This window comes from Oryzias latipes, chromosome 2, assembly GCF_053564925.1.
Source record: "Oryzias latipes strain Hd-rR chromosome 2, Olatipes_Hd-rR_3.1".
In the NCBI taxonomy this organism is placed as follows: domain Eukaryota; kingdom Metazoa; phylum Chordata; class Actinopteri; order Beloniformes; family Adrianichthyidae; genus Oryzias; species Oryzias latipes.
This window is the reverse complement of record NC_136238.1, coordinates 37736135-37759812: the sequence shown is the minus strand read 5'-3', so window position 1 is coordinate 37759812 and position 23678 is coordinate 37736135. Positions and strand designations below refer to the sequence as shown.

General features: G+C 44.0%; 2 protein-coding genes across 3 annotated transcripts; both read right to left on the bottom strand.

Annotated features, from left to right (window-relative positions):
- Nucleotides 1–1279: 1279 nt before the first annotated feature.
- On the bottom strand, nt 1280–12070 carry LOC144990027 (NACHT, LRR and PYD domains-containing protein 12-like). Its single transcript, XM_078942445.1, has 6 exons — nt 12066–12070; nt 11214–11375; nt 10148–10324; nt 4123–4299; nt 2912–3085; nt 1280–2595 (listed from the first exon to the last, which is right to left on the bottom strand). Exons 1-6 carry the CDS (start codon nt 12068–12070, stop codon nt 2568–2570), a joined length of 723 nt encoding a protein of 240 aa, XP_078798571.1. The 3' UTR covers nt 1280–2567.
- Nucleotides 12071–12171: 101 nt separating this feature from the next.
- LOC144987838 (NACHT, LRR and PYD domains-containing protein 3-like) lies at nt 12172–22410 on the bottom strand. Of its 2 annotated transcripts, XM_078937388.1 has the most exons (7): nt 22224–22410; nt 16157–16294; nt 15970–16074; nt 14742–14849; nt 14495–14573; nt 14135–14333; nt 12172–13995 (listed from the first exon to the last, which is right to left on the bottom strand). In XM_078937388.1, the coding sequence occupies exons 2-7, from the start codon at nt 16240–16242 to the stop codon at nt 13364–13366; spliced, it is 1209 nt and encodes a 402-aa protein (XP_078793514.1). In that variant the 5' UTR covers nt 16243–16294; nt 22224–22410; the 3' UTR covers nt 12172–13363. The 2 variants fall into 2 exon arrangements, with proteins under 2 accessions (XP_078793514.1, XP_078793516.1); XM_078937390.1 differs by lacking the exon at nt 14742–14849.
- Nucleotides 22411–23678: the final 1268 nt, after the last annotated feature.

Genomic DNA, 23678 nt, shown 5'->3' with positions numbered 1-23678 from the left:
CCAGTGTTGAAGACATCAGCTGGAGAAGCTCTGAGGCTCTTTCAGGTGGGCGTGGCAGCGCTGCTGCTTTCCAGCAGACCAAGCAAACTGCAGCATCTGTGATCTGAGAGGCTGTTGGTGAAGAAGAGCATCATCAGCATAGAACTGTGGGCCGTTTGGGTTCAGAAGAACAGCTTCATGATGTGGAAAGAATCTGTGTCCTTCAACAGGTCCAGAAGATCCCAAACATGGAAACTGGAAGCAGTTTGGATTCCGGTTTCTTCCTGAACTTTGAGGATCCAAATGCTGAAAATGGAAGCTGACAGATGATGCAGCAGACTTTACCAATGTGCTCAGAACACTAGAACATCCACAGAAGAAGAAAACACTGTTCTAGAGGAACATCTACAACTTCTGTCCATGATTCAGAGGAACTGCAGAAAGATGACTCCTCCCACTTTGGGTTTTGTTAGGAGTAGAAAAGTAATCAGCACAGCTCAGGGATTTGCAGCTCCATTCATGCATGGACTTGGGGAGAATTCCTCCTTGAGGAACAAGCTGGTAAATATGGGAAAAGACAATGATAAACTTTAGAAGCAAATCCCTTTTTCTTTCATTCTAGAATGGAAAGTCCAGGAAGAATAATTTGGACCTGAAGATGCTTTGATCTAAATGCTTTAGACTCGAAAGAGGATTGTCCCACTTGATTGATGGTCGCCCACAAAAAGCAGTTGTCAATCTCATCTCAGACTTACTTTAATTTTAGGTGACTTTCCTGGAGAAAAAACACTTTTCTTCCTGGTTTCATTGACAGCAAATGTTCCTAAAGATCTGACCCCCTAAAAGCTCCAATAGCAGCTCAGCAGAAACTCTGATCTTTCTTGATGTGGAGGGGCGGAGCCTGAAGAGGAAGCATCTTTTTGCAGGTGGTGCTGCAGCTTTGGGCATGTTTTCCAACTCTTTAGCTTCTGCTGTTCATGGAGTCGTGTCCCTCTGTTCTTTGAAAGGAGAAACGTGCAGAGAACTTTTCCCATTTCCACTCCCTCCTTTCAGCTGCTGCCCACTGTTCCCCTCTGAATCAGGAGGGAGGAGCTCTCATCTGTTCTGCCCACCCCCATCTAAAAAGACATCAGCACCACCTGAACATTCCAAAGCTCTTTTCCAACCCATTTCTACTGAGAAGGAACCAAACACATGAAGATTAGAACAGCTGGAACAGGATGAGGGGAAAGGCTAAAGATTCAAGTCTGTTTGTGAGTCAAAGATAGAATGAAGACAGAAATCAATAGAAAACACAGAGTTGATTCAAAAGAGCATTTATTAGATCCAAACAGGCTGCAGGAATTTTACAGACAGCTTTCAGTTTGAAGCCTTTTGACACTAAGATGCAGTTCTGCAAACAGCCAGCAGGTGTCTCCCTTCTCCCTCCTGCTTCAATGCAGTTGGTGTTGTTGCAGCAGCTGCATCAAAGTGATTCTCTGCATCCAGAGGCTGTCGTTCCTCATTAAGATCCACTTTGTTCATTCATGTCCTCTGGAGAAAACAGGCTTTATGCTCAGAAAGTTTCTATTAGTTTCACACATTCTAGAAAATAAGGAGATTCTACTGGATTTAGATGAAATTTCTTTAAAACTGCAGCTAAAAATGCTGTCAGCATGAAAAAGAACAGAGTTTTACCCACAAAACACCAAAGAAAAAGGAAGTTCAGTCAGAAAACTGTGGAAAACATCAATCAAAGCAAAACTCTGAGTCTTTCAAACTGCATGAGTCAATATTTGATCATCAACAGAACAGAGATGATAGAAAAATGATTCAACTGAGAGTTTTGTTCACTAACTGAGATCAGACGGGATTTCTGCTCCAAAAACTGACTTCAAAGGACTTTAATCCAAACCAGTGAGTCATGTGACCACAGCGTTTGTCCGTGTCTCCACTATGAACATTCTGGTCACATGACCATGTTGGAGGTTTCTGAATGAAACTCTGTGTTTGTTTGTCAATGAGAGTTTTTGGAGAACAGAAATCAAGTGTGAAACATCTGGAACCAGAATCCTGTAATCCAGAGTTCTGCAGGTTCATCAGGATCCAACGCATGACTGTGTTTTCCCCTGACCCACACATAGATCTATGTCATCCAGAAATGTTCTGTCTGATCAATGATTGCCTCAATCCTTGATTGGTCCATCCCAAACTCACATCTGTCCATCAAATGTAGATCAAAGAAGAAAGTGATGATCTAGAAAAGAATCTGTTTGTCTGCAGGTCTGTTTTTCTCCAGATCCTGGAGCTGCTGAACATCTGAATCCAACCCATGTTTCAGATCAACACTCCAAGTTAGAATGAGAAAAGGAAGTGCTGTTCTCCATCAGTCCACCGGGGGAGCTGCAGCACAATAACTGTCCACTTGATGCTGAGAGAGACAGTGGAGCTGATCTCAGATCAGTTCATGCTGCAGCTCTGACACTCATCTCCACTTCCTCTGATTCCTCCATCACTCTGCTCTCCACCTCCCAGGAACACCGTCCAGTCACAACATCTCTGCAGACCAGCTGCTGCTGCTGCTCCTCTCTGCTCCTCCAGGAGGAACATCAGTCCCACCAGCTCCTTCCCTTCCACCTGCAGAGAGAAAGTGTAGAGACAGAGATGAAGGAGTGTCTCCTGATCCTGGTCTGTCAGTCAGTGATGCAGCACAGCAGCAGAAAGAGCAGCAGGAGCTTCAGTCCTGTTCAGAGCAGCAGCTTCCTGTCATCTTCACCTGTTGGAGCTTCTGCTGTTCTGATTGGCTGACTGTTGTCCTGAAGCCTGTCATCATTCTCCTCAGAGCTTCACTGAGAAGCTGCAGCTTCACAGGAAACTCTGCATCTTTGCTCTCAGACTAACTTTAGGACCAAACATCTGGAAGCAGCTGGACTGACTCCAACCCTCTACTGACCTCAGAGTCTGCAGTTTGGAGTTTGGACTCTCCACCAGATCCTTGAGCTGCTGAACATCTGAAGACTGAAGGTCATTGTATCTCAGGTCCAGTTCTGTCAGGTGGGACGGGTTGGACTTCAGAGCTGAGACCAGAGCAGCACAGCTGATCTTTGACAACCTGCAGAAACTCAACCTGAATCCAGAACAAAGAGTTGAGTTTAAAGACAAAGTTCATGTTTTTCATCCTTCACTTCTTCTAAAGAGTTCAGAGATGAAGAAGATCAGAAAGTTTAGAAAAAGTCCAAAGATGTGAAGCAACAGCAGCAGATCAGAAGAGTCCAGCAGAAGCAGAGATGAAGAAGATTCAGGAACATTCAGGACAACATGCAGCTGCTTCAGGAAAGAAGTCCAGATGTGTGAAAGTCAAACATCAGCCTGTGGCTGAATCCAAACCAACTGATGTTTCTGCAGCAACAGCAGAAAAAGTCCACTTCTTCTTTCTGCTCAGCTCTTCTCCAAACAGCACTGAATCATGGGAGAATGTCAGCAGTATGATGCTGGAAAGTCTTCATCCCAGTTTTCAGGAGATGATCTTCCAGTCCTTCTCTGCTGCAGCCCTTCAAGCAGAGACTTTCAGCTCCAACAGATCAAAGCAGAGAGAAGAAGGAAGTGATGAGGAAGAGTCAGCAGCTAATTTTGGACATGGATCCCTGATCCATGACTTCAGCTCTGAATGAAGAGTCAGAAGCTGCTGGGAGCTTTGATGGATTATGTGATGATGTTTGTGGATGAAAAGGTGGGGATGTTTGTGGAGGATGTGTCTGTCAGAGCAGCATCCAGCTGCAGCATGACTCTGTCACTGTCTGCTCACAAACATCAGCCGCTGGACTCTCAGCTGCATCTGCTGAAACACAGCAGCAGGACTCAGAGTGCATGTGAGCGTGCACGGCTGCTTCTGCTGCAAACGCTTTAAAGGAGTCTGTTGGAGCAAAGACACATAGAAGAGCTGATGGCTGCAAGCAGAACTTTGTGGAGCACAAATGTCAGCAGACAGCTTTGAAACAAGCAGCAGCAGGAAGAAAAGAAGAAGTTCTTCTGCAGATCTTTGAAGAGAACAAGCAGCTGCAGGAAGATGTTGTTGCAGAACAGAACAGACATTTCTGCTCACTGTGGGTCAACACAACTTTGTCATCATATTGATCTGAACACAACTGAAACATGGAGTCTAACCTCAGAGACTGCAGTCTGCAGTCTGGACTCTCCAGAAAACCACACAGATGAAGAACTCCTGAATCCTGCAGGTTCTTGTTCCCGCTCAGGTCCAATTCTGTCAGATTAGACGGGTTTTTCTTCAGAGCTGAGCCCAGAGCTTCACAGCTGATCTTTGACAAACTGCAGCTCCTCAACCTGCAATCAGACAGAAAAGTGTGTTCAGGAGCAGTGATGCAGCTGGAGGTCCAGGAACTTGGTCCATTCAGTCAGGTGGGACCCGCCCTGATGACAGACTGACAGATGACATTTTCTCTGTTTGCTCATTCTTTTGGATTTGGACCCAAAACATGATCAGGAATGAAAATGCAATAGTTTAGAAATGACTTGAAATGAAGTTAAAGCAGACGAGGAATTGAAATGTCATTGATCATTATGAATTAATTATTACTTAATACATTTTAAAATGCATGGAAGAAATGCAAATTCATCATTATTCATCATTCATTTATTTATATATGAAGCACCTTCAACCAGCAGCAAAGAAGACTGTGCTATAGGTTCTGCACAAATGGACAACAAAACATTAAAAAATTAAAAACACAAAAGCAAATTGAACCATAGAGACATGAATAGAAAATAATAAAAATCATAAAACAGATTTAAAATAATTAAAACCAGGGCTAGGCTGATGCTAAAGCACTAAAATAGAGGAACAATCCTTTTCAAAACTCTCCAAGACCGTGTCCTCTCTAATTGCCGGTTGCAACTGATTTTATAGTTTAATAGCCAACAAAGCAGACTTATGGACCCCCTGAAACTTACGTTTGGTTGTGGGAACCACTAACACAAACTGGTTAGTGGAGTGTAAGGAATTTAGGGGGGAATATCTGAAAAGTAGATTGGAGGGGTAAGAAGGTGCGTACCTACCAGGGACTTTAAAGTAAAGACCAGAATTTTAATAAAAGCTAATATTGCACTAGCAGCCAGTACAAAGAGACCAAGATTTGTGTTATGTGGTCTGAAGAATCAAAGTCAACAGATCTTTCTGGCTTGAAGTGGCGTACTTAAATTAGAGAGCAGATTTCCACAGCTGTGACAGCTAAAACCCTGCTCCCAAACTTCCTTTTTCTTATTCCAGAAATCCTTTAAGACATTTGTGTCTAACTCAAGGCTCATGGGCCAAATCTGGCCTGGTGTGTGATTCTATCTGGCCTTAGGGCCGGTCGATAGATCCATATTTGTTTAATTGATTAATTTAGAAAAAAAAAAAAAAAAACGAAGATAGTTTTTTTGGGAAAGCCTGGGTTTTATTTTCCCAGCTCTCTGCTTTCTTAGGCTTATGTGGTTTGGAGCAAAGCCCTTCCGTCTCTTTTAAAGATGCCTTCCCTCGCACTACCATTTCCCTGAGTAGCCTGGATGTTGAGGTGGCCACAAAACCCCTGCAGCCTACTTCCACTGGGCATTCCTTCACACTCCAGCCTTGCTCTTTGGCTTGAGGATGGGTGTTCACGCTTGTTCTCTGTCTTTCCAGCACTGTACGGCCTTGACTGAGGCTGATCCTACATCCCACCAAGATGTGCTTCAATGTTGCTGGGCTTTGACATAAAGAGCATGAATGGTGTTCGCCATACCACTGGTTTAGGTTTGCAGGAGAAGGCAAGACATCATAGGTAGCCCTAATTATAAAGATTGCCCTGGATGCCTCCATCTCCCACAGGTCTTCCAGGAGAGTGTCCTCTTCTCCACTCCTTCCCACCCTATCCACTGACCTTGCTTTGCCTGGGCCACGGCTTGAGCACACCTTCCTGCTTCCTCTTCCCGGCGTATCTCTTGGACCACCAGTCTACGCCTCTCAGCTGGGTTGCCCTTCCCGCAGGAAGGTGCGCTAGATGAGAGACCAAGACCACTCCTCCCCTCCCACATTTCTTTGTGTCCAAGCGCTGCCTTGGCCAGATCAGTTGCTGCCTTTGAAGCCCACTTCCTCCCAGTGGCCAGGATGGGAGCTGCTTGGGCAACCAGAGAGTCACAGGTATCTTGGAGTGTCATCTCTAACCTGACCTTGGCACAATTGTACTCCTCTACCAAACTGTATATAGGTAGTTCTAACATCCCCCTGCCATAGAGTCCAATGGTACTGAGGCACATGGGAAGGCCAAGGCACTTTCTGGCATAGGCATTGATCAACCTCTCCAACTTTTGTACTTTTGACAGTGGCATTCCATACAGAGTAAGTGATCAGAGATGACGTGTTAATAAACCATACTACATCCACCAAAGTTTCAGTTTGCCAGGGAGCAGGGTGCTGTTGATGTTCTCTAGCCCGCTGGCTATGTCCTTTCTGAGCTGCTCTACTTGGTCTTTATCTCTGAGGGAAGCATCATACCAGCGGCCAGTGTTGCCAGATTGGGCGTTTTCCCGCACAATTGGGCGGTTTTAGTACTAAATTTGCGGGTAAAAATGGCTTGGGGCGGGTAGGCATAATTTGGGCAGTTTTATGGTCGGTTCAGCGGGTTCACTCATGAAAATATAGCAGCGGACTAAATTAGGCTGTGTGACTGTTAGAATTCTGCTAATCTTTTATGCACTGGAGCTCCGTGACCGCACTAGGCAGAGATGCTTAATGGGCCTGGGCTCTGTCATATAACCTGTTCCTGGGGGTTTGCCCCCCACCCCTCCCCACCCACCCCTGCTTGCCTGGCCAAAATTGTGTTCTTAAAGGCTTAACTCCACAGCCGGTTGTAGGAGGAGCTAACAGTCTGATCGCTGAATGGAGCCGTGTCAGCGTATTTACATTTAATGGAAGATATGGAGAATATGGAGAGATCAGGTTTAGTATTTTGAAGAGTTCTACTTGGAAATCATGTTTCCATGTTTGAGTTCATAAAATCATCCTAGAAAGTCTCTGCTTCAACTCCCGCTGCATCTGAAAGCTGCATCTGATGACGGCGGTGTCTCATTTCTCTCTCAGTTTATACCTTGGTGTCCCTAGTTAACCCGAGAGAAAAAAATAAAACCAGAGGATCTGAATTATAATTATTTTCTCGATGAAAATAAAAAGAAAATACAAGTTTCAGGAGGCCCGAACAGGCTGGCTCCCCATACCGCAGCAGGTGTCTGTCTCTCTCTGGCCGACAGCTGTCACAAACGTCACGCGCGCCATGTGACGAGTCCAAAATTGAGTGTGATTGGTAGAGGCAACGCGGCGACCCTTACCAAAGCTTAAATGTTTCAACTCTGGGCGGGCTCTGCCTGGCCGGGCCCGTGCCACTCAAATTGCGCTGCTGGCTGCCTACTGATCTCTGCGCAAGCGCAGCACCTGTGGCGGGATTGTTGTTTGACAGCAGTGCTGATTTTGGTAGTTTTACAGTCAGCTAGTTCTCTGAGACAATTGCAGGAGGATAAAACTTGTGCATTTTCCAGTAACCCTGCTGTAATATCAGAAGAAATCCTTGAAAAAAAATGAACAGCAGGCTTCAAAATTTTGTACGGTTGCCAAGAACAAGGCTAGTCCACTGAAGAAGTATTCAATACTTTACTCATTTTATATGCACACAAACTTGTCACGTGACAACCCCCCGTTGGGCGGTTTCTGGCTGGGTCTGGCGGTTTTCAGATGACTTTTGGGCTGGAAAACTGTGACTCTAGCGGCCTAGGCTCTTCACAGGTTTTTCTTAAACCATTGGGATAGGTTCCTCGCAAATGTGGAAGCGGCGGTCTGACAGCTTCCCCTTGACAATGGAGATACTTCTGGACTTACTTCGCTTGATCTTCATCCAAGCCAACTCGATGTTCTTCTGAAGCTTTCCCAACAGCCATACTGTGCAAGCCTTGGTCGTAGTCAGAGTAGTGAGGTCATCCATGTAGGCCCTGATCGGTGGAAGCCAAAGCACAGGTTTTATTCGTTGTCCACCAACCACCCATTGAGAACCCTGTATGATGACCTCTATGGGCAGTGTGAATGTCAGTGGGGAGATGGTGCAGCCAGACATGATTCCCACTTCTAGGTGTTGCCACGCTGTGGTGTACTCTGCTGTTGTCACACACACAGTTGGATATCCTGGAAGTAGGCCTTTACCAGGGCTGTAAGAGCTGGTGGGACTCAGTCAAAGGCTGTCCACAGGAGCTTGTGGGGGACTGAGCCAAATTCGTTTTCAAGGTCAACGAAAACCACATGGAGATCTGTTCTTTATTTCTTGGCAAGCTGAATCTGATGCCAGATGATGCTAGCGTGTTGTACACATCCTGAGAATACTGAGATCCCTGCTTTTTGGATTGATGTGTCAATCAGGTTGTTTCTGTGCAGGTAGCTTGTTAGCCTATGAGCCACCACACTGAAGAAGATTTTTCCCTCAACATTTAAGAGACTGATCTGGCAGAACTGGCCGAGTTCTGAAGAGTCCTTCTCCTTTGGGATAAGGATCCCTCCAGCTCTCCACCAGGATGTTGGAATCTCCTTCATTATCCACACAACTTTCATAAGTTTTCAGAGGATTTGCAGGACGCCTGAGGCATTTTTGTAGAGCCTATATTGAACTCAATTGGAGCCTGGAGCTGATGCAGCCCTTGCCCTATGCACAATTTTGACCACTTCACTCCACCTAGGTTGACTCATGTCAAGCTTGTATTCTGGTGTGCTCACTGGTGGCATGTCAGGTGGGAGTGAAATCTCTTCCTGATGTCAGTCATCAGTACCATCTTTTTTAAAGATGTTCTTCCATGACAGCATTTGATGCAGAGAGACTTACACTTTTTTCTTTTGTAAATAGACTCTTTACAAATTTGACGGGATCTTTGTAGAAACATGATCCTTTTTGCTCCTTCCTTCTGCATTTCCTCAAGAGGTTTTCCGCTCTTCTCAGTGTGGACAGCCTACCCTTGATCTCTTCCTGCAGAACGTTAATTCCCTCCATTTCCTCCTCTCTGGCCTTCTTCCACTGTTTCTTTAGCTGCCGCCTCTCCTTAATTAGCAGGACCATTACTTTTTGGCTTCTGGATTTGGTGTGAAATGTCGGAGTAGATCGTTTGCCCTCAATCACTCCAAACCGTTCCAGTCTGTATGTGAAGATGAGGTTCCCCATTCTCTCCAATTTCTTCATGGTGTTGCTTCTGACCCCTTCAAGGATATTGCAGAGATCATTGTTGACCTCAATCCACAGTGACTTATCGCAGGACTTTGGCCACTTTACTAATGGCCTTCGCCCCAAGATCTTCTTCTCAATTGAGGGGTGCGACGTGTTGGTTACCGGTTGTTCTCCTGTGCCTTGTTCTTCCTCCTCTGGGACAGGAGTGTTGATGTCCTGCAGACTCTGGTGTGTGTCCTGACGCTGAACTTCAGTCGACTGATTAAACCTACTTCTTAAAAAGTAGTTATCGATGCAATGCCGCTGTTGTCCCTTCTTTAGGCACTTTTTTCTTCTGCAGGCCATGAGTAGTAGTAACTTTTGTCCAACCACATATGCACTACTGGAGCTTGCGTCCTGCTATAACTATCGGATTCTCAGGTGTACTAATCTTTAATCTCGTAGTCTGTTCCATTCCTATGTTCGTTACCGGATTGGCAGTCCGTGAGCCATCTTCCGCCCCTGCTCTCGCAGGCTCTAGGAGTGTATTCCTTGAATTCTTTGTAGCAAAATAGGGGTGGGACCCATACACCGTTCGGGCTGGATCCCACCATCATCGGTAGCTAGCCCATGGTGGCCCCGGTGGGGTTTATTCCTTTGTGTCAGCTGTCTTCCATGCTGTCACAAGGTCTTCCCCTTGTTGCCAGCTGCGCTTTCACAGCAGTCATTGGTTCACCAGATGATCAGGTCTGTTTTTTAGGACTAGATGTTATTATCCCTGATTAATTACTAAGGCACAGATGAGACACTGTGGCAAGCAGATGAATGGTTTAGCAAGAATATCAAACAATTTTCCCCAAAGTACATTCAAAACATCAAAGACCAATGAATCAGATTAATATAACATTGTTGTTCTGTAGTCATCAGTCAGTCATCTGTACTCATAATATTGATCTGAACACAACTGAAACATGGAGTCTGACCTCAGACTCTGCACTCTGCAGTCTGGACTCTCCAGAAAACCACACAGATGAAGAACTCCTAAAACCCCCTGGTTCTGGTTCTCGCTCAGGTCCAGTTCTGTCAGATTAGATGGGTTTTTCTTCAGAGCTGAGACCAGAACTTTACAACTGATCTCTGACAAACTGCATTCTTCCAACCTGCAATCAGACAGAAAAGTGTGTTCAGGAGCAGTGATGCAGCTGGAGGTCCAGGAACTTGGTCCATTCAGTCAGGTGGGACCCGCCCTGATGACAGACTGACAGATGAAATTTTGAAATTATGGGCCGAAAAAGTGTGACAACCTGTTAAAGTCCAAAATGTCGGGCGATTGCGGTGACTTAAATTTAGTGAGGTCCACTGTGTCTGCTGCTTCCACAGTACCATTTCTGACCCCAGAAATCTTTTAGTATCTTCTGCAGTTTCTTGGTTTGCTGATCTAAACATATTCCTTTGGCAGGTAGCTCTGCCCCCAGCCTTGAACATAAAGAACCTGCAGAGGTTCTTCACTCTAACCCAGCAAATATTTAGTGTCTGTTTAAGGACCAGGACTGAGAGCCAGATGCTAACCAAAAGACTATGTGACATAAAAGACCTGGTTCTGATCCAAGATCGGTTCTGAATAATCACCAGAACCAGGTCTGTGGGAAAGACCTGTCAGTCTGCTGCAGTTTGAGCTCCTCGTGTCTCTTCATAAGGAGCTGCTGCTCTGTGGGTCAGAAATCTGCTGCAACTGTTTGAAATCTGCAGTTCTGGGTTTGATTCATGTTTTCTTTCAAAGAACACAGAACATAAACTTCTTCCAGATATAAACACCTGGATGGATTAGATTCTCCAGTTTAGTCTGGTGCAAAAAAAACAGGAGAACATTTGTAACCATCAGATAAAGAAAAACCAGGACTTTTAACTCAAGCAGAATGTTGTTTTCTTTTTACTGCTACAGTCCTTTGCTGTTTCCTCTGCACTGATGTCTATCTGACATTTTCTCCTGAATAAGAGAAAAACAAACAGAACTTGTTGTTGAGAATCAACATTTGAATGAAACCTGACCTGAGAGTCTCCAGTTTACAGTCTGGACTCTCCAGTCCAGCAGACAGCAGCTTCACTCCTGAATCCTGCAGGTTGTTGTAACTCAGGTCCAGAACTCTGAAGGCCCGTTCACACCGGGACGAATTTCGTCGGCGATTTTCGCCGACGTTTAACGCCTCGTGACTAAACAAAGGGCCCCAATGAGAGTGTGCACACCGACGCGAAAAAACGCCACGCGACAAAGCGTCAGAAAAAAAAAACGCCTCGGGTTCGTTTTTTTTTTTCGACGCGTCGCGTCGAAATCTACTCGACCAATGAGAATGGCGCTTTTGCTCACGTGTCTGGAGCTTCTGAAGTTACAGTAAAACACAACTTGGGGGCGCTCAAACACAAAACTGCCTTGCTGAGCACACATACCAGCGAAGAAGATAGACGCCAAGTAGCGTCTACACAGCCGCGAAGCAATAATGACGGACATTCTAAAACATCCCCGAACCAAGCACCAGTTGGAGCTACTGGTGCTTGAAATATTCATGTTTTCTTTGTTTGATTCTGACAAGCGTGTAAGTACTTGCTCTCTTCTTCTGAGTGAAAAGCGACTTTAAGAAGCGTAAAGTTGCGCAGCGCCACCTTGTGTACAGGAGTATTTCTGTTTTACATTAAGCGCCATCTAATGTCAGGGAATGAAATTGCATGTTCACTCCATTCATCGTCAGCGAAAATCGCCTGGGTGTGAACACAAAAAACGTGGCAAAAAACGCTGGCGAATAACGCCTGGCGAATATTCGTCCCGGTGTGTACGGGCCTTGAGTCTGGAGGACTGAGAGCTGAGAACTGAGGACAGATCTGCACAGCTTCTCTCTGACAGATTACACCATCTCGATCTGAAGAAATCAAAGACAGACAGCAGTTATTGAATCTTTCATGTTTCCATCAGATTCATTTGTTCACTGAAGGTGATTTTCCTGAGAGTTCTTACAGAGCTTTGTTGGAGGCTTTGATCACTGGCAGCAGCCTCAGAAGAGCCTCTTCTGAGGCAGAATATTTCTGCAGGTCAAACTCTTCCAGATCTTCTTCTGATGACAGTAAGAAGAAGACCAGAGCAGACCACTGAGCAGGAGACAGTTTCTCTTTGGAGAGACGTCCTGACCTCAGGACCTGTTGGATCTCCTCCACTAGAGAACCATCATTCAGTTCATTCAGAGAGTGGAACAAGTTGATGCTTTTCTCTGCAGGAAGATCCTCATTCATCTTCTCCTTGATGAACTGGACTGTTTCCTGATTGGTCTGTGAGCTACTTCCTGTCTGAGTCAGCAGACCTCGTAGGAGACTCTGATTGGTCTGCAGTGAAAGACCCAGGAGGAAGCGGAGGAACAAGTCCAGGTGTCCGTTTGGACTCTGTACGGCCTTCTCCACAGCACTCTGGTAGAACTGGACTGGACTTCTCAGTTTCCGTTTGAGAATCATTAAGGATTTTTTCTGTTGTTCTTCCTCCATGAGGTTGAGTCCAGAGGTGATGAAGGTCAGGTGGACATGAAGAGCAGCCAGAAACTCCTGAACACTCAGATGGATGAAGCTGAAGACCTTGTCCTGGTACAGGCCTCTCTCCTCTCTAAAGACCTGTGTGAACACTCCTGAGTACACTGAGGCTGCTCTGATATGGATGCCACACTCTGTCAGGTCAGATTCATAGAAGATCAGGTTTCCTTTCTGCAGCTGCTCAAAAGCCAGTTTTCCCAGAGACTCCATCATCTTCCTGCTCTCTGGACTCCAGTGAGGATCTGTCTCAGCTCCTCCATCATACTTGACCTTCTTGACTTTGGCCTGAACCACCAGGAAGTGGATGTACATCTCAGTCAGGCTCTTGGGCAGCTCTCCTCTTCCTCTGCTCTTCAGCAGATCCTCCAGAACTGCAGCAGTGATCCAGCAGAAGACTGGGATGTGGCACATGATGTGGAGGCTTCTGGATCTCTTGATGTGGGAGATGATCCTGCTGGCCTGCTCTTCATCTCTGAACCTCTTCCTGAAGTACTCCTCCTTCTGTGGATCATTGAACCCTCTGACCTCTGTCACCATGTCAACATATCCTTGAGGGATCTGATTGGCTGCTGCAGGTCGTGTGGTTACCCAGAGGCGAGCAGAGGGAAGCAGGTTCCCCCTGATGAGGTTTGTCAGCAGATCAGCCACGGAGGTGGACTTTCTAGGGTCCACCTAGAAAGACTCGGATCCTTCAGGATCCGAGTCTTGTGGAAGTCCAGAGGAAGTCGACACTCATACAGACCATCAAAGATGAAGAGGACCTGGAAGTCTTCAAAGCTGCAGATTCCTGCTTGTTTGGTTTCAGGGAAGAAGTGATGAACAAGTTCCACCAAGCTGAACTTCTCCTCTTTCAGCACATTCAGCTCTTTGAAAGTGAATGGAAATGTGAAGTGGAGGTTCTGGTTGGCTTTGCCTTCAGCCCAGTCCAGAGTGAACTTCTGTGTTAAGACTGTTTTCCCGATGCCAGCCACTCCCTTAGTCATCACGGTTCTGATTGGTTCTGGTCTTCCAGCTGGGAGTTGGAAGAGCTCTTCTTGTCTGATGCTTGTTTCTGCTCTGTCTGCTTTCCTGGATGCTAATTCAATCTGTCTGACCTCATGTTCTTCATTCAGCTCTCCTCTTCCTCCCTCTGTGATGAAGAGCTCTGTGTAGATCTCATTCAGAAGGGTTGGGTTTCCTGCTTTAGCCATCCCCTCAAACAAACACTGGAACTTCTTCTTCAGACCAGATTGGACTTTATCACGACAAACTGCAGCAGGAGATCCTGATTGAAGACAACAAACAGTAAATCAACTCTCTGCAGCCCTGAATGATGAGGGTTTGAATCCCTGTGGTTCCATGTGTTCAGACATCAGTGAATCTTCATTTCTCAGCAGCTGAAACCTTCAGAGAAATCCTCTTACTGCTCTGCAGTCCATCAGCCAGCTCCTCCTGCTTCATTCTCCTCAGGAAGTTCACTGTGATCTTCATCAGTGACTCTCTGCTGCTCCTCTGCTCTTCATCTTCATCCTCCAGCTCCTCCTCATCCTCCCTGTGACTCAGAAGCTTCTGGATCTTCTTCAGCTCCTTCTTGACAAAACTGACAATGTTGTCTTCCAGCAGCTGCAACAGAATTCCAAATGAATGAGCCAACCAGAGTGAAGTCATGGAGCCAAACATCAGCTCCATGTTGGACACACTGACAGTCCACTGGTGTCCAAAGTGCAGCATGGAGACGACTGTGGACAGAATGATGGGAAAGTAGTTGTTGTTCATGTACAGACCAGAAAGATGGAGTCCAGCTGTGTTTGATGCTGCTGGACAGACGGACCACTGGGAGTCTCTGAGCTCTGCTGGTCCAGTCTGTGGACAATCAGCAACAATCAGATCCTACTGGACCCACTGGTGTCCTGCAGACACTCAGTAGAATCTATTAGATCTATTCTGTGTTTTTGGAGAAGCTCCAACACTCACTGCTGCACACATGGAGATAGAAATGTCTGTGAGAAAGAACATTTCCATACAGCTCACCTCTCTGAATCAGACGATGATTTAAAGTTGATGAGACCATCCTTTGACCGGTCACTCCTGAAGGAAACACAGCTGGGTTCAGATCCAGTTCTGAGTCTCTGATGGATCCTGATAGAAAAACACTTGTTTAGTTAGAAGTGAGTTTCTTTCATGATGGTGTTTGATGAGTTATTTTGGATTTGGATCATCTCAGATCATAAATGCATCATGAATGCTGTTGTTTTCAGTAGAGCAATGATTCCAACATTCATTCTGACTCACAGATGAATCAGAGTTACAGAAAACTGGATCATTGATTCTCATTTAGACCAGAAGAAAATGCAGAATTTAACATTTGAGTTTGTTGATGAGACAAAGAAAAACTTATATTTACAATTTTTATGGACACCAACCATTATTCATTAATATTTTATAATTTCTGCGGTTAACGATAAGATTAACTTTATTCAAGACTTTCATTAAAATATTTGACTAAACTGTTTCTTTTCTAATCCAAACATTTGTTCAAATAAGAAAATATTAAAAGATTCATTTCTGTTTAAAGTTTCTCCAACATCTCTGCTCTTAGACTCACAGATCTTCTCTGATCTTCTTCAGATTTAGATCAAAGCTCTGCTGTCTGTTTGGGATTATGAACTCTCAGTCATCGCTTTTCTTCAACAACTTTCTCTGAGGTTCCTGAGCTCTAGAGGACACTTTGACTTGGTCTGATCTTTAAAACCATTATGGAGCAGAAGAAGAGAAATGACACAAAGTGGGAGGAGCCAACGTGTTAGAAATGCTTCAAACACTTTTAACTTCTGTAGTGCAGTGAAGATTACTCATTGACCTTCAGACTTTGTGCTTTGGTTGATAAGCACCCTATTATCTGGAATGATGTAGAAAATCCCAGAGAACAAAAATGTAGAAATTCTGATAGCAGAAAGTCAAACTAGAACAATGTGATGTTTGGAAAGCATGAAAATCTGAATCCTAGGAGTCTGCAGTGATTCTTCTCATTAGACTGGAGCTGCTGTCAGTCAGAGTCAGCAGTCAACATGTTTTCTTCTCCAACATCTCTGAGACTCTCAGAAGACTCAACTGAAAAGATCTCATCACACACATGATGCTCCAAGTGAGTCTGATCAGAGAGATCCAGAACTGAACCAGACCTCAAGTCCTTCATCTGAAAACTGTTGATCATCTGAACTAGAATCCAGCCTCCAAAAACTCTGACTCTGACACTCACTGTTCCACTCCTGAACGGATGGCTTTGAAGTCTGGAGTCCAGTTCTTTGACCAGTCACTACTGTCGGACCCCCAGCTGGATCCAGATCCAGGTCCAGGTTGGTTCCTGTGGAGAATGAAGGTTGCTGTTGTGAGTCCTGAGCTCTGACATGGAGAAGATCATGGACAGTTGGAGATGTTCATCTCACCTCTGAGCTTTGCTCTGGTTGTCATGGTTACCATCTCTGCTTCTAGAGGGAGGGGCTCCCTCCTGTGGTTCCTCCCACTGATCCATGCTGCTGGATTCACTGGATCCACATCAGCTCACACACACCTTCCTCCTTCACCTACAGAGGAAACCCTCCTCATCATCAGCTCTGATCCTCCTTCACCAACAGATCAGCCGCTCCTCCACTGATTGGCTCTTCTCTTGTGTTTCCTCTCAGGTTCAGGTGAATGCAGTCAGACAGCAGTGGGAGGCAGAGGAAGCTGCCATCAGCTGCTGCACTTCTACTCTCCCTCCACCAGGTGGAGACATGGAGCTGCAGCAGCAACATTTCCATTCAGTCACTTTGTCAAAGAAACAACAAACGTCCTGTTTCTACACTTCAGGAAACATGAAGCATCAAGAAAAACAGACAGAAGTCAAAGAATGAGAAGAAAAGAAAGAAAGACATGAATTCTTCCTCTCAGAGCTCCAACAGAGACTTTCTCGTGACCTTTGACCTCCACACAGGTTTGGATGGAGGAGAACAGGAAGGTTTGGAGTCAGAACTGAAAACTTTGACCTCCAGAGCTTCATGATGGTTTGTGTTTCTGACAGAAACTCTTTCTTCTCTCTGGTTCTGGAAAGTTCTGACAGGAAGCAGCAGTCAAGAACTAGAATGTAGAAAGTGCTTCAGTTCCATCAGCTGTCAGTCTGCAGCAGCTTCATCTGCTGCCTCCATCCTCTCTCTGTGAGTCTCTGCAGAGTTTTTCTGCAGCTGCTGGTTTTTCTGCAGCAGCAGCATCAGAGCCAGAGAGCCAAAGAAAGTGGAAAGTCTGAGAAGGAAGCAGCTCTGAAGCTCTGCAGCTGACGGTACAGCTTCAGGACTCATGAGGAGGAGCACATGCACGGCTCTGATGCTGCTGAACGTCTGACTGAGATGATCCACATTCAGAAGAGAGTTTCAGAGTGAAAGACGTGTGGAAGAAGAGAATCCTGAAGGTTTCTGTGCAGACATGAACTCAGTCAGAGAGGGTCTGAATGTTGGAGGATCCAGAAGAAACCAGGAGCTCATGAAGGTGGTTCTGTTGGAGCAGAGAGCAGAACTCTGATCCCAGTTTCAGGAACAATGCAGGCTCATGTTCTGGACTGAAGAGTTCTCCTGAAATGTTCTGTTCAGACTTCTTCAGGATCACATCTGTGTGTGAATGTGGAGGTTTGTCTGAACCAAGCTGCAGCTCACTTTGAAGCTCCTTCAGGCTCACACAGCAACAATGACAAAGACTGAATTTGCTGTGCTGCCCTCTAGTGGCAAACATGGCATCTGCAGCACACATTTCTGCATTTCTCAACATTTCTGAGGCTCATCAAGAGAATGCCAAAATTCCAGTTTATTAACAAACAATTTTATGTAACCTCACAAAAAAGAAATAAGAACTAGAATATGTTCTTTCTAAACTGTATTTTCATATGATATATTATATAATTTATTATTTTTTATTTGTTTCTGTAAGTTAAATTTGTCTGTTTGCCACTTAGCCTTTATCCCGTTTCTTTTATTTTGTTCTTGCTTATATTTAAGCTCCACTCATCAGATTTTTCAAAAGTGAAGCTGAATTTCTCCTTGATTACAGATATTAGTAGAAAACTGTTCCGTTTCAGTTAGAAACATGACACGGACCAAACACCAGGATGTCTGGCTGTTAATGATAAACTCACATCATGAAGGAGAACCAAACTGTTTACCTCTGATTTCATCAAGAAAACTGTTAAAACAGACTAATGTGTGACTTTGTTGTGCTTCATGACAGTTGAAAGAGTAGCATCATTACAGAGACACTATCACCCAATGCATCATGGGAGATGTAGTTATGCCAGACAGACTCTCTTCTCTGAGCTTATTTGTTTTGTTCACTTGTTCCACGGTCTGACACCAGATTCTGTGGAAAGCTACACCGTTTAAAATGAGCTTTAGCTGGTATTTTTTTTTTTAGAACTGAGAGACTTATGAGCTAAAGGGGAAACAAGGAAGTGAAGACTTTAACCACTTCTGATTGGTCAGACTGATGACATGTGATTAAGACTCCTAGAATTATTGGTGGAAACAGTTAAAGGGGTGGTTACAAAAACAGAGCTACCGGTATCTGCTAAAACTGCAGCTAAATCGCGTTGCCGTCACTCTTATCAAAGTGTCTTTAATAGAATCAAATAAACACAAAGAAAAAAGTATTTTATGATCTTTCATATTCCTAACTACTCAGTGTTTTATCAGGGCCTGTTTGGATGAACACAGAGCTGATATCCTGGAGATGGGAAATGTTTTAGATCAGTGATAGTGTAATTCCCTACAGTGCACCTGCCAATCTCTCATGGCACCAGTTGAAAAACACTGCTTTAAATAACGCCACCATGACTCCTTCTGCACACAAACCAAAATTCTGAGAAAGAGTGTTGGTTTGGCCACATTCCACAAGACACTGTCTGTAGATACCTGCATCATTTTGATTTGATTTGATTTGATTTGAAATGGTTTATTTCAAGCAATCAAATAGAAGTAATACACAAGAGCAATATAATCATCAGTCATACATTCATACAGTAACTAATCAAACTTAGTATAATTAGACATAATTAATAAAAATTGCTTGAAAGGGAGTGGAAAGAAGCGAACTTATATAATCCCACCCCGTTATACTATAACCATTTTATTACATGAATTATCAATATCCGGTTCCTAGGTTTTATCAGACAGAATTAAGAATCATAAGGTATCAATAAAGCACATGCCAAAGATGAATTACTTAAGTACTACGTCAAAATAACTATTTTAGAAATCAACATGGCAAATGCAGCATCTGAAATATATGCAAATTATGTTACTTTTAAAAGTCATTCATATGCTTTAAAACATAATACTATATCAGTAAAATAGACACAACACTGTTTCAGGAGTTATCATAGCAAAATTTCATCAAGTATCAAAAGTTAAAAACGTGCAAAGTTATGCTACATAAGGAAAGATTTTTGAATCATTTTATCAATTTTAGGAGCTAGTGAAGTAATATCATCAAAAGTCAATCAATTTAACAATTTTCAATTAGTGATTAATCATTTGTTTTACTTTTTTTAAATATTTTTTTGTATTTTTTATTTTTTTTTATAATAAGGTAATGCTGTAAGGGAAAAAAATAAAAAGGGTCCATAATCTGTCGATTGTCCAAGGTTGGTATTTCTTCTTTAACTGATAACAGCTGATCTTCTGGGTTCAAAACAGTTAATAGTTCTCTTCCATGTTATGTCTGCAGACATTAGATTCAGGTCCAAATCCTTCTTCAGCTGATATCAGCTGCGGTGAAAGTTGAGGTCAAGTTGTCTGCAGGTCAGAACTCTGCTGCTATTCAGGTGACGTCAGACTTATGGAGAAAGTGATGATTCCAGGTGTCATATTTCTTGAAATTATTTGGCTCTTTGATTTATTACTCCACGTTTATTCAGACGACCGTGATCAAACACTTCTCAAAGTCCTTCATGGTGTTCACGACCAGAACCTTGGTGCGGTCCTCTGGACCGAGTGGTTTGACAAAGATCCTGCAGCCTTTAACCCAAGTGTTCTCAATCTGCTTACGCTTCCTGAGAAGCCGTGCATGTTTTGAGATTTCAGCATTCCTTCTAGTCAGATGGTCGTTCAGATAAGCAGCCGAACCTTTCAGGTGTTTCCTCTGGTTCATCAGAGCTAGCTTGTGTTTGTGATTCACAAACCTGATGAGGATCGCTGGTTTATCCGTCTCCTTTCTCCTGGGGAGCAGGTGGCAGGTCTCGATGGTATTGAGATCCAGGGAAATCCCTTTAGATGTGAGAAATGAATGTATTTGCTGTTCCAGCGACGCATCAATCTCCGTATTATTAGCACTGCTAGCTACGCTAGCGCTAGCATTAGCAGTGCTAGCTCCAGCTGAATTCAGCTTCGCTCGAGGCTTGATCGGTAATCCAGTGAGAATGACATTATTCATCCTTACTTGCTGTTCCACATCGTCCAGTCTTTTCTCCAGAATCTCGACCTGGTTTTCTCGCTGCTCATTTTGAGCCCGAAATCTTCGGAACTCTTCCCTCATCTCCCAGAGTGGCGTTAGTTTAGCCGACACTTGATCCATAAAACTTTTCAGCGTTTCTTGAATAATGTCAAGAGATTTTTTGAGCTCTTCATATTCCTGGGGTTTCTTCGGGGGCATGGTCAGCTCTCTTTTTGGAGAAAATCAACTTCTTAAGTAATTTGAAGATAGTATCCGCAGAGAGCCGCGACCACGCGTCTTGCCTTAACCCCGGAAGCGGGGTTAAGTCTTCTGAAATGACACGCCCAAGAAACGTTATTTTATTAGTACACACCAGCACAGCATTTGGTGCAAAGCAGGGAATTTTTTGTTTTTGTCTTCTTTTGTCTGAGAAATCATAATCAGATGTTTTTGTGCATTAAATATGATTTCATCATCAAGCTCAGAAGTTGAACAGATGTTAAGCAGCAGTACTAGGACTCAACACAACTGTATCATCAGCATACATCAAATAGTTGATGAGATCTCCAGCCACACAACCAGTGTGACAGGCTTTAAGTTTGAGAGACAATTCATCCAAATATAAATCAAACAGAATAGGAGAGAGAATGCCCCCTCGTCTCACCTCATTGGTGGATTTAAAAGTTCTGACACCTGGTTTCCCCATTTAACCTGCATTGTCTGTTGAGGATTTCACTATGCCAGAACACAAACAACACATTTAGGTACACCTCTCTTTAAAGTGTCATGAATAATTTCTTGATTTTCTCTGTCAAATGCTTTAGAAGCATCTAGAAAACAGAGGAAAAACAGAGGAATTTAGACGCCTATATTTGTAAATCATTTCTTTAAGAGCATACATACACATGTCAGTACCAAGCTTTTCTTTAAATACAAATTGATTGTGAGTCATTCTCACAAACTCTGTAAACCTGTCTAGCAGGATTATCCCAGTTTTGATAGAATACTGGCCAGAGCTATCAGTCTGTAATTATCAGAGCAACAAACTTTTCCAGCTTTGTTTTTTTTTTATCAGTGGTACTAACATTACAGCTATCATAGATTCTGGTAAAAAAGCATGAACAAGAAAAGATGTGAAACACATGGCAAGTAGTGGGACAACCATTGCACTGGCAACTGTACATGCTTAGAAAAGAACCCATCAAGTCCAGTAGCTTTGTTGAGAGGAAAAGAGGAGCTGCTGAACAAAAGTACTCAAGTACTGAGGGACACTTTCAACCTCTGATTGGTTCTTTAGATTGTTCTGAATTAGAATTTAGAAACTGCAGCAGTTGTTGCTGCTGTTTGGTTGAGTTCTTCCTTCCTCTTCTTCCTTCTTCTACCTTCCTCTTAGTTTTTAGAGCAGAAAACTGCTCCGTCTGACCTCTGACCTCCAAAACACCAACTTAGAGAAAGAGATGAAACTGCCTGAAAACGTCCCCAACTCTGACTTTGTTGCTGTTAAATGTTGAACATATAAACATGTCATCAGAACAGAGAATGAAGAAATGATGTTTGTGGAAGAACCAATCAGAGAGGAGCTCCCAGCTCTGTTCCATCAGAATCATGTCAGAAGTTTAGAAATGAAGGAGATCTCAGTACTGAGAGGATTGGAAACATGCAGTTGTTCAGCACTGAGGACCTGAGAGCCTCACAACCTTCTTCAGCAGAGATCAAAGCACTGAGGATCTTCCACAGCCTCTCTGGAACAAATCACTGGAATGTCATTAGAATGTGAGCTGAGAGGAAGGCTGGAGCAGAGACACCAACTGTTTGGAAGAACAAGGATCCAGCAGAACTCAAAGTTTGTGCTTCAGGGCAGATCTGACAGCTGCATTCTGCTCTGTTTGTGTCAGAAAGGTGACCTGCAGTGACCTTTAGCTGCTGCTTTTTGGAAGAACAGAAGAACAAGTTAAAGACAAACTTCAGTCTGAGCTCTTCCTCTGCTGCTCCTCTTCCTCACACAGACACGTCACGGCCTTCATCATGAGTGGAGAAGACAACAGAAACACAAAGACTCACCGTGAAGAAGAAGAAAGTCCTGCTCTGTCTGCTCTGACACGGAGGAAAACTCTCACCTTCCTCATTTCCTGATTCAGGAACACCTGAGCAGAGCTCCGCCCCCTTATGTGTGTGTTTGTGTTAGGCTCCTCCCAGAAACCTGAAAGAGTCTCTGTTTTACTGAACAGGAGATTACACGACTTGTGGTGTGTGTGGGTGTGTGTGTGTGTGTGTGTGTGTTTGTGTAAGTCTTTGTGTAAGTGTGTTTGTGTTAGTCTCCTCCCTGTAATCAGAAACCTCACAAACCTGAAAGTCTCTGTTACGGGAGACGACACGACTTGTGTGTGGGTGTGTGTGTGCATGGCTGTGACTCTCCTCCTACCTGCATTTACAAGAAATCAAGTTACTGCAGCTGCAGCACTCAATACATACGCTGCTGGGTCCTAAAGAGTAAGAGATTCAGCTCTGATGGGCTGAAATATTCGGAGCCCCCCAGGTGCCAGTGGTCAAAATAGTGTGGTGTTGGGGGGATTCCGGCTGCCGCTGCTGCTGCGGTGGGGGTCTTGGGGTGGGGATGGCTGGGCACTCTTCCTCCTTCTTTTCACGTTCCACCATCCATTTTAGAAGAACATAAACACTCACCTTTGCACTTATAGTTTGCATGATTGAATGAATGAAAGATTTCACACTAGTTGGTTTTAAGGCATAAGTATGCGTGTGTGAACACTATCTGTTTTGTATACATGTCGACAGGTGGACATTTTTGCAGCTAGCAGCTGTGTTGATAACATTTCAGTGTGTGTGTGGACAGGCCCCGCCCTTTTTGTACTACATTTGAACCTTACCATAATGATAAACCAGTAAACCTGTCTGCTCTATGCTGCCTCATGGTCTTACCCCCCGCTCCCCTCCTATTATCACCCCCTACCCCCCCTCTCTCTAACGTCCCTCTCTCTTCTTCCCCTCTTTCCTTTTCCGTCCGGTCCAACACCAAAGACTTTCAAACATGATTGAAATTAATAAAGTTTGGCCTCAATTACAAAAGGGGTTTATTCAGACATACCTTTGGTTTGTCTGAAGATTAATAACCCCTCTTGTTAAAGTAAAATATGTCCAACACAAGAGGCCCTCAGCTCTCATTTGTCTGCCCAGCTGTTGGACAGGACAAGTTAAAGAAAAAAAAATCTGATAAACGATGCACAAGTATTGATCAATTGTGTTTCACACTGATGCTCAATCGTGCACTAACCCCACTTGGACATATCTGTGGAGATCTGCTGGGGCTCTACATATTATCATTTTACATTTCCTTTAGTAATATAAAGTTCTTTTCCTTCATATGTTATAAAAATCATAGTTATAATTATGTAAATCATAAAAATCCCTCATAAATTGTGTCTGACATTATTCTTTGTAGTGTTTATAGAGAGATTTTGCCACAACCCACTTTGTAAAAAGATCTGTGGCTGTTAGAAT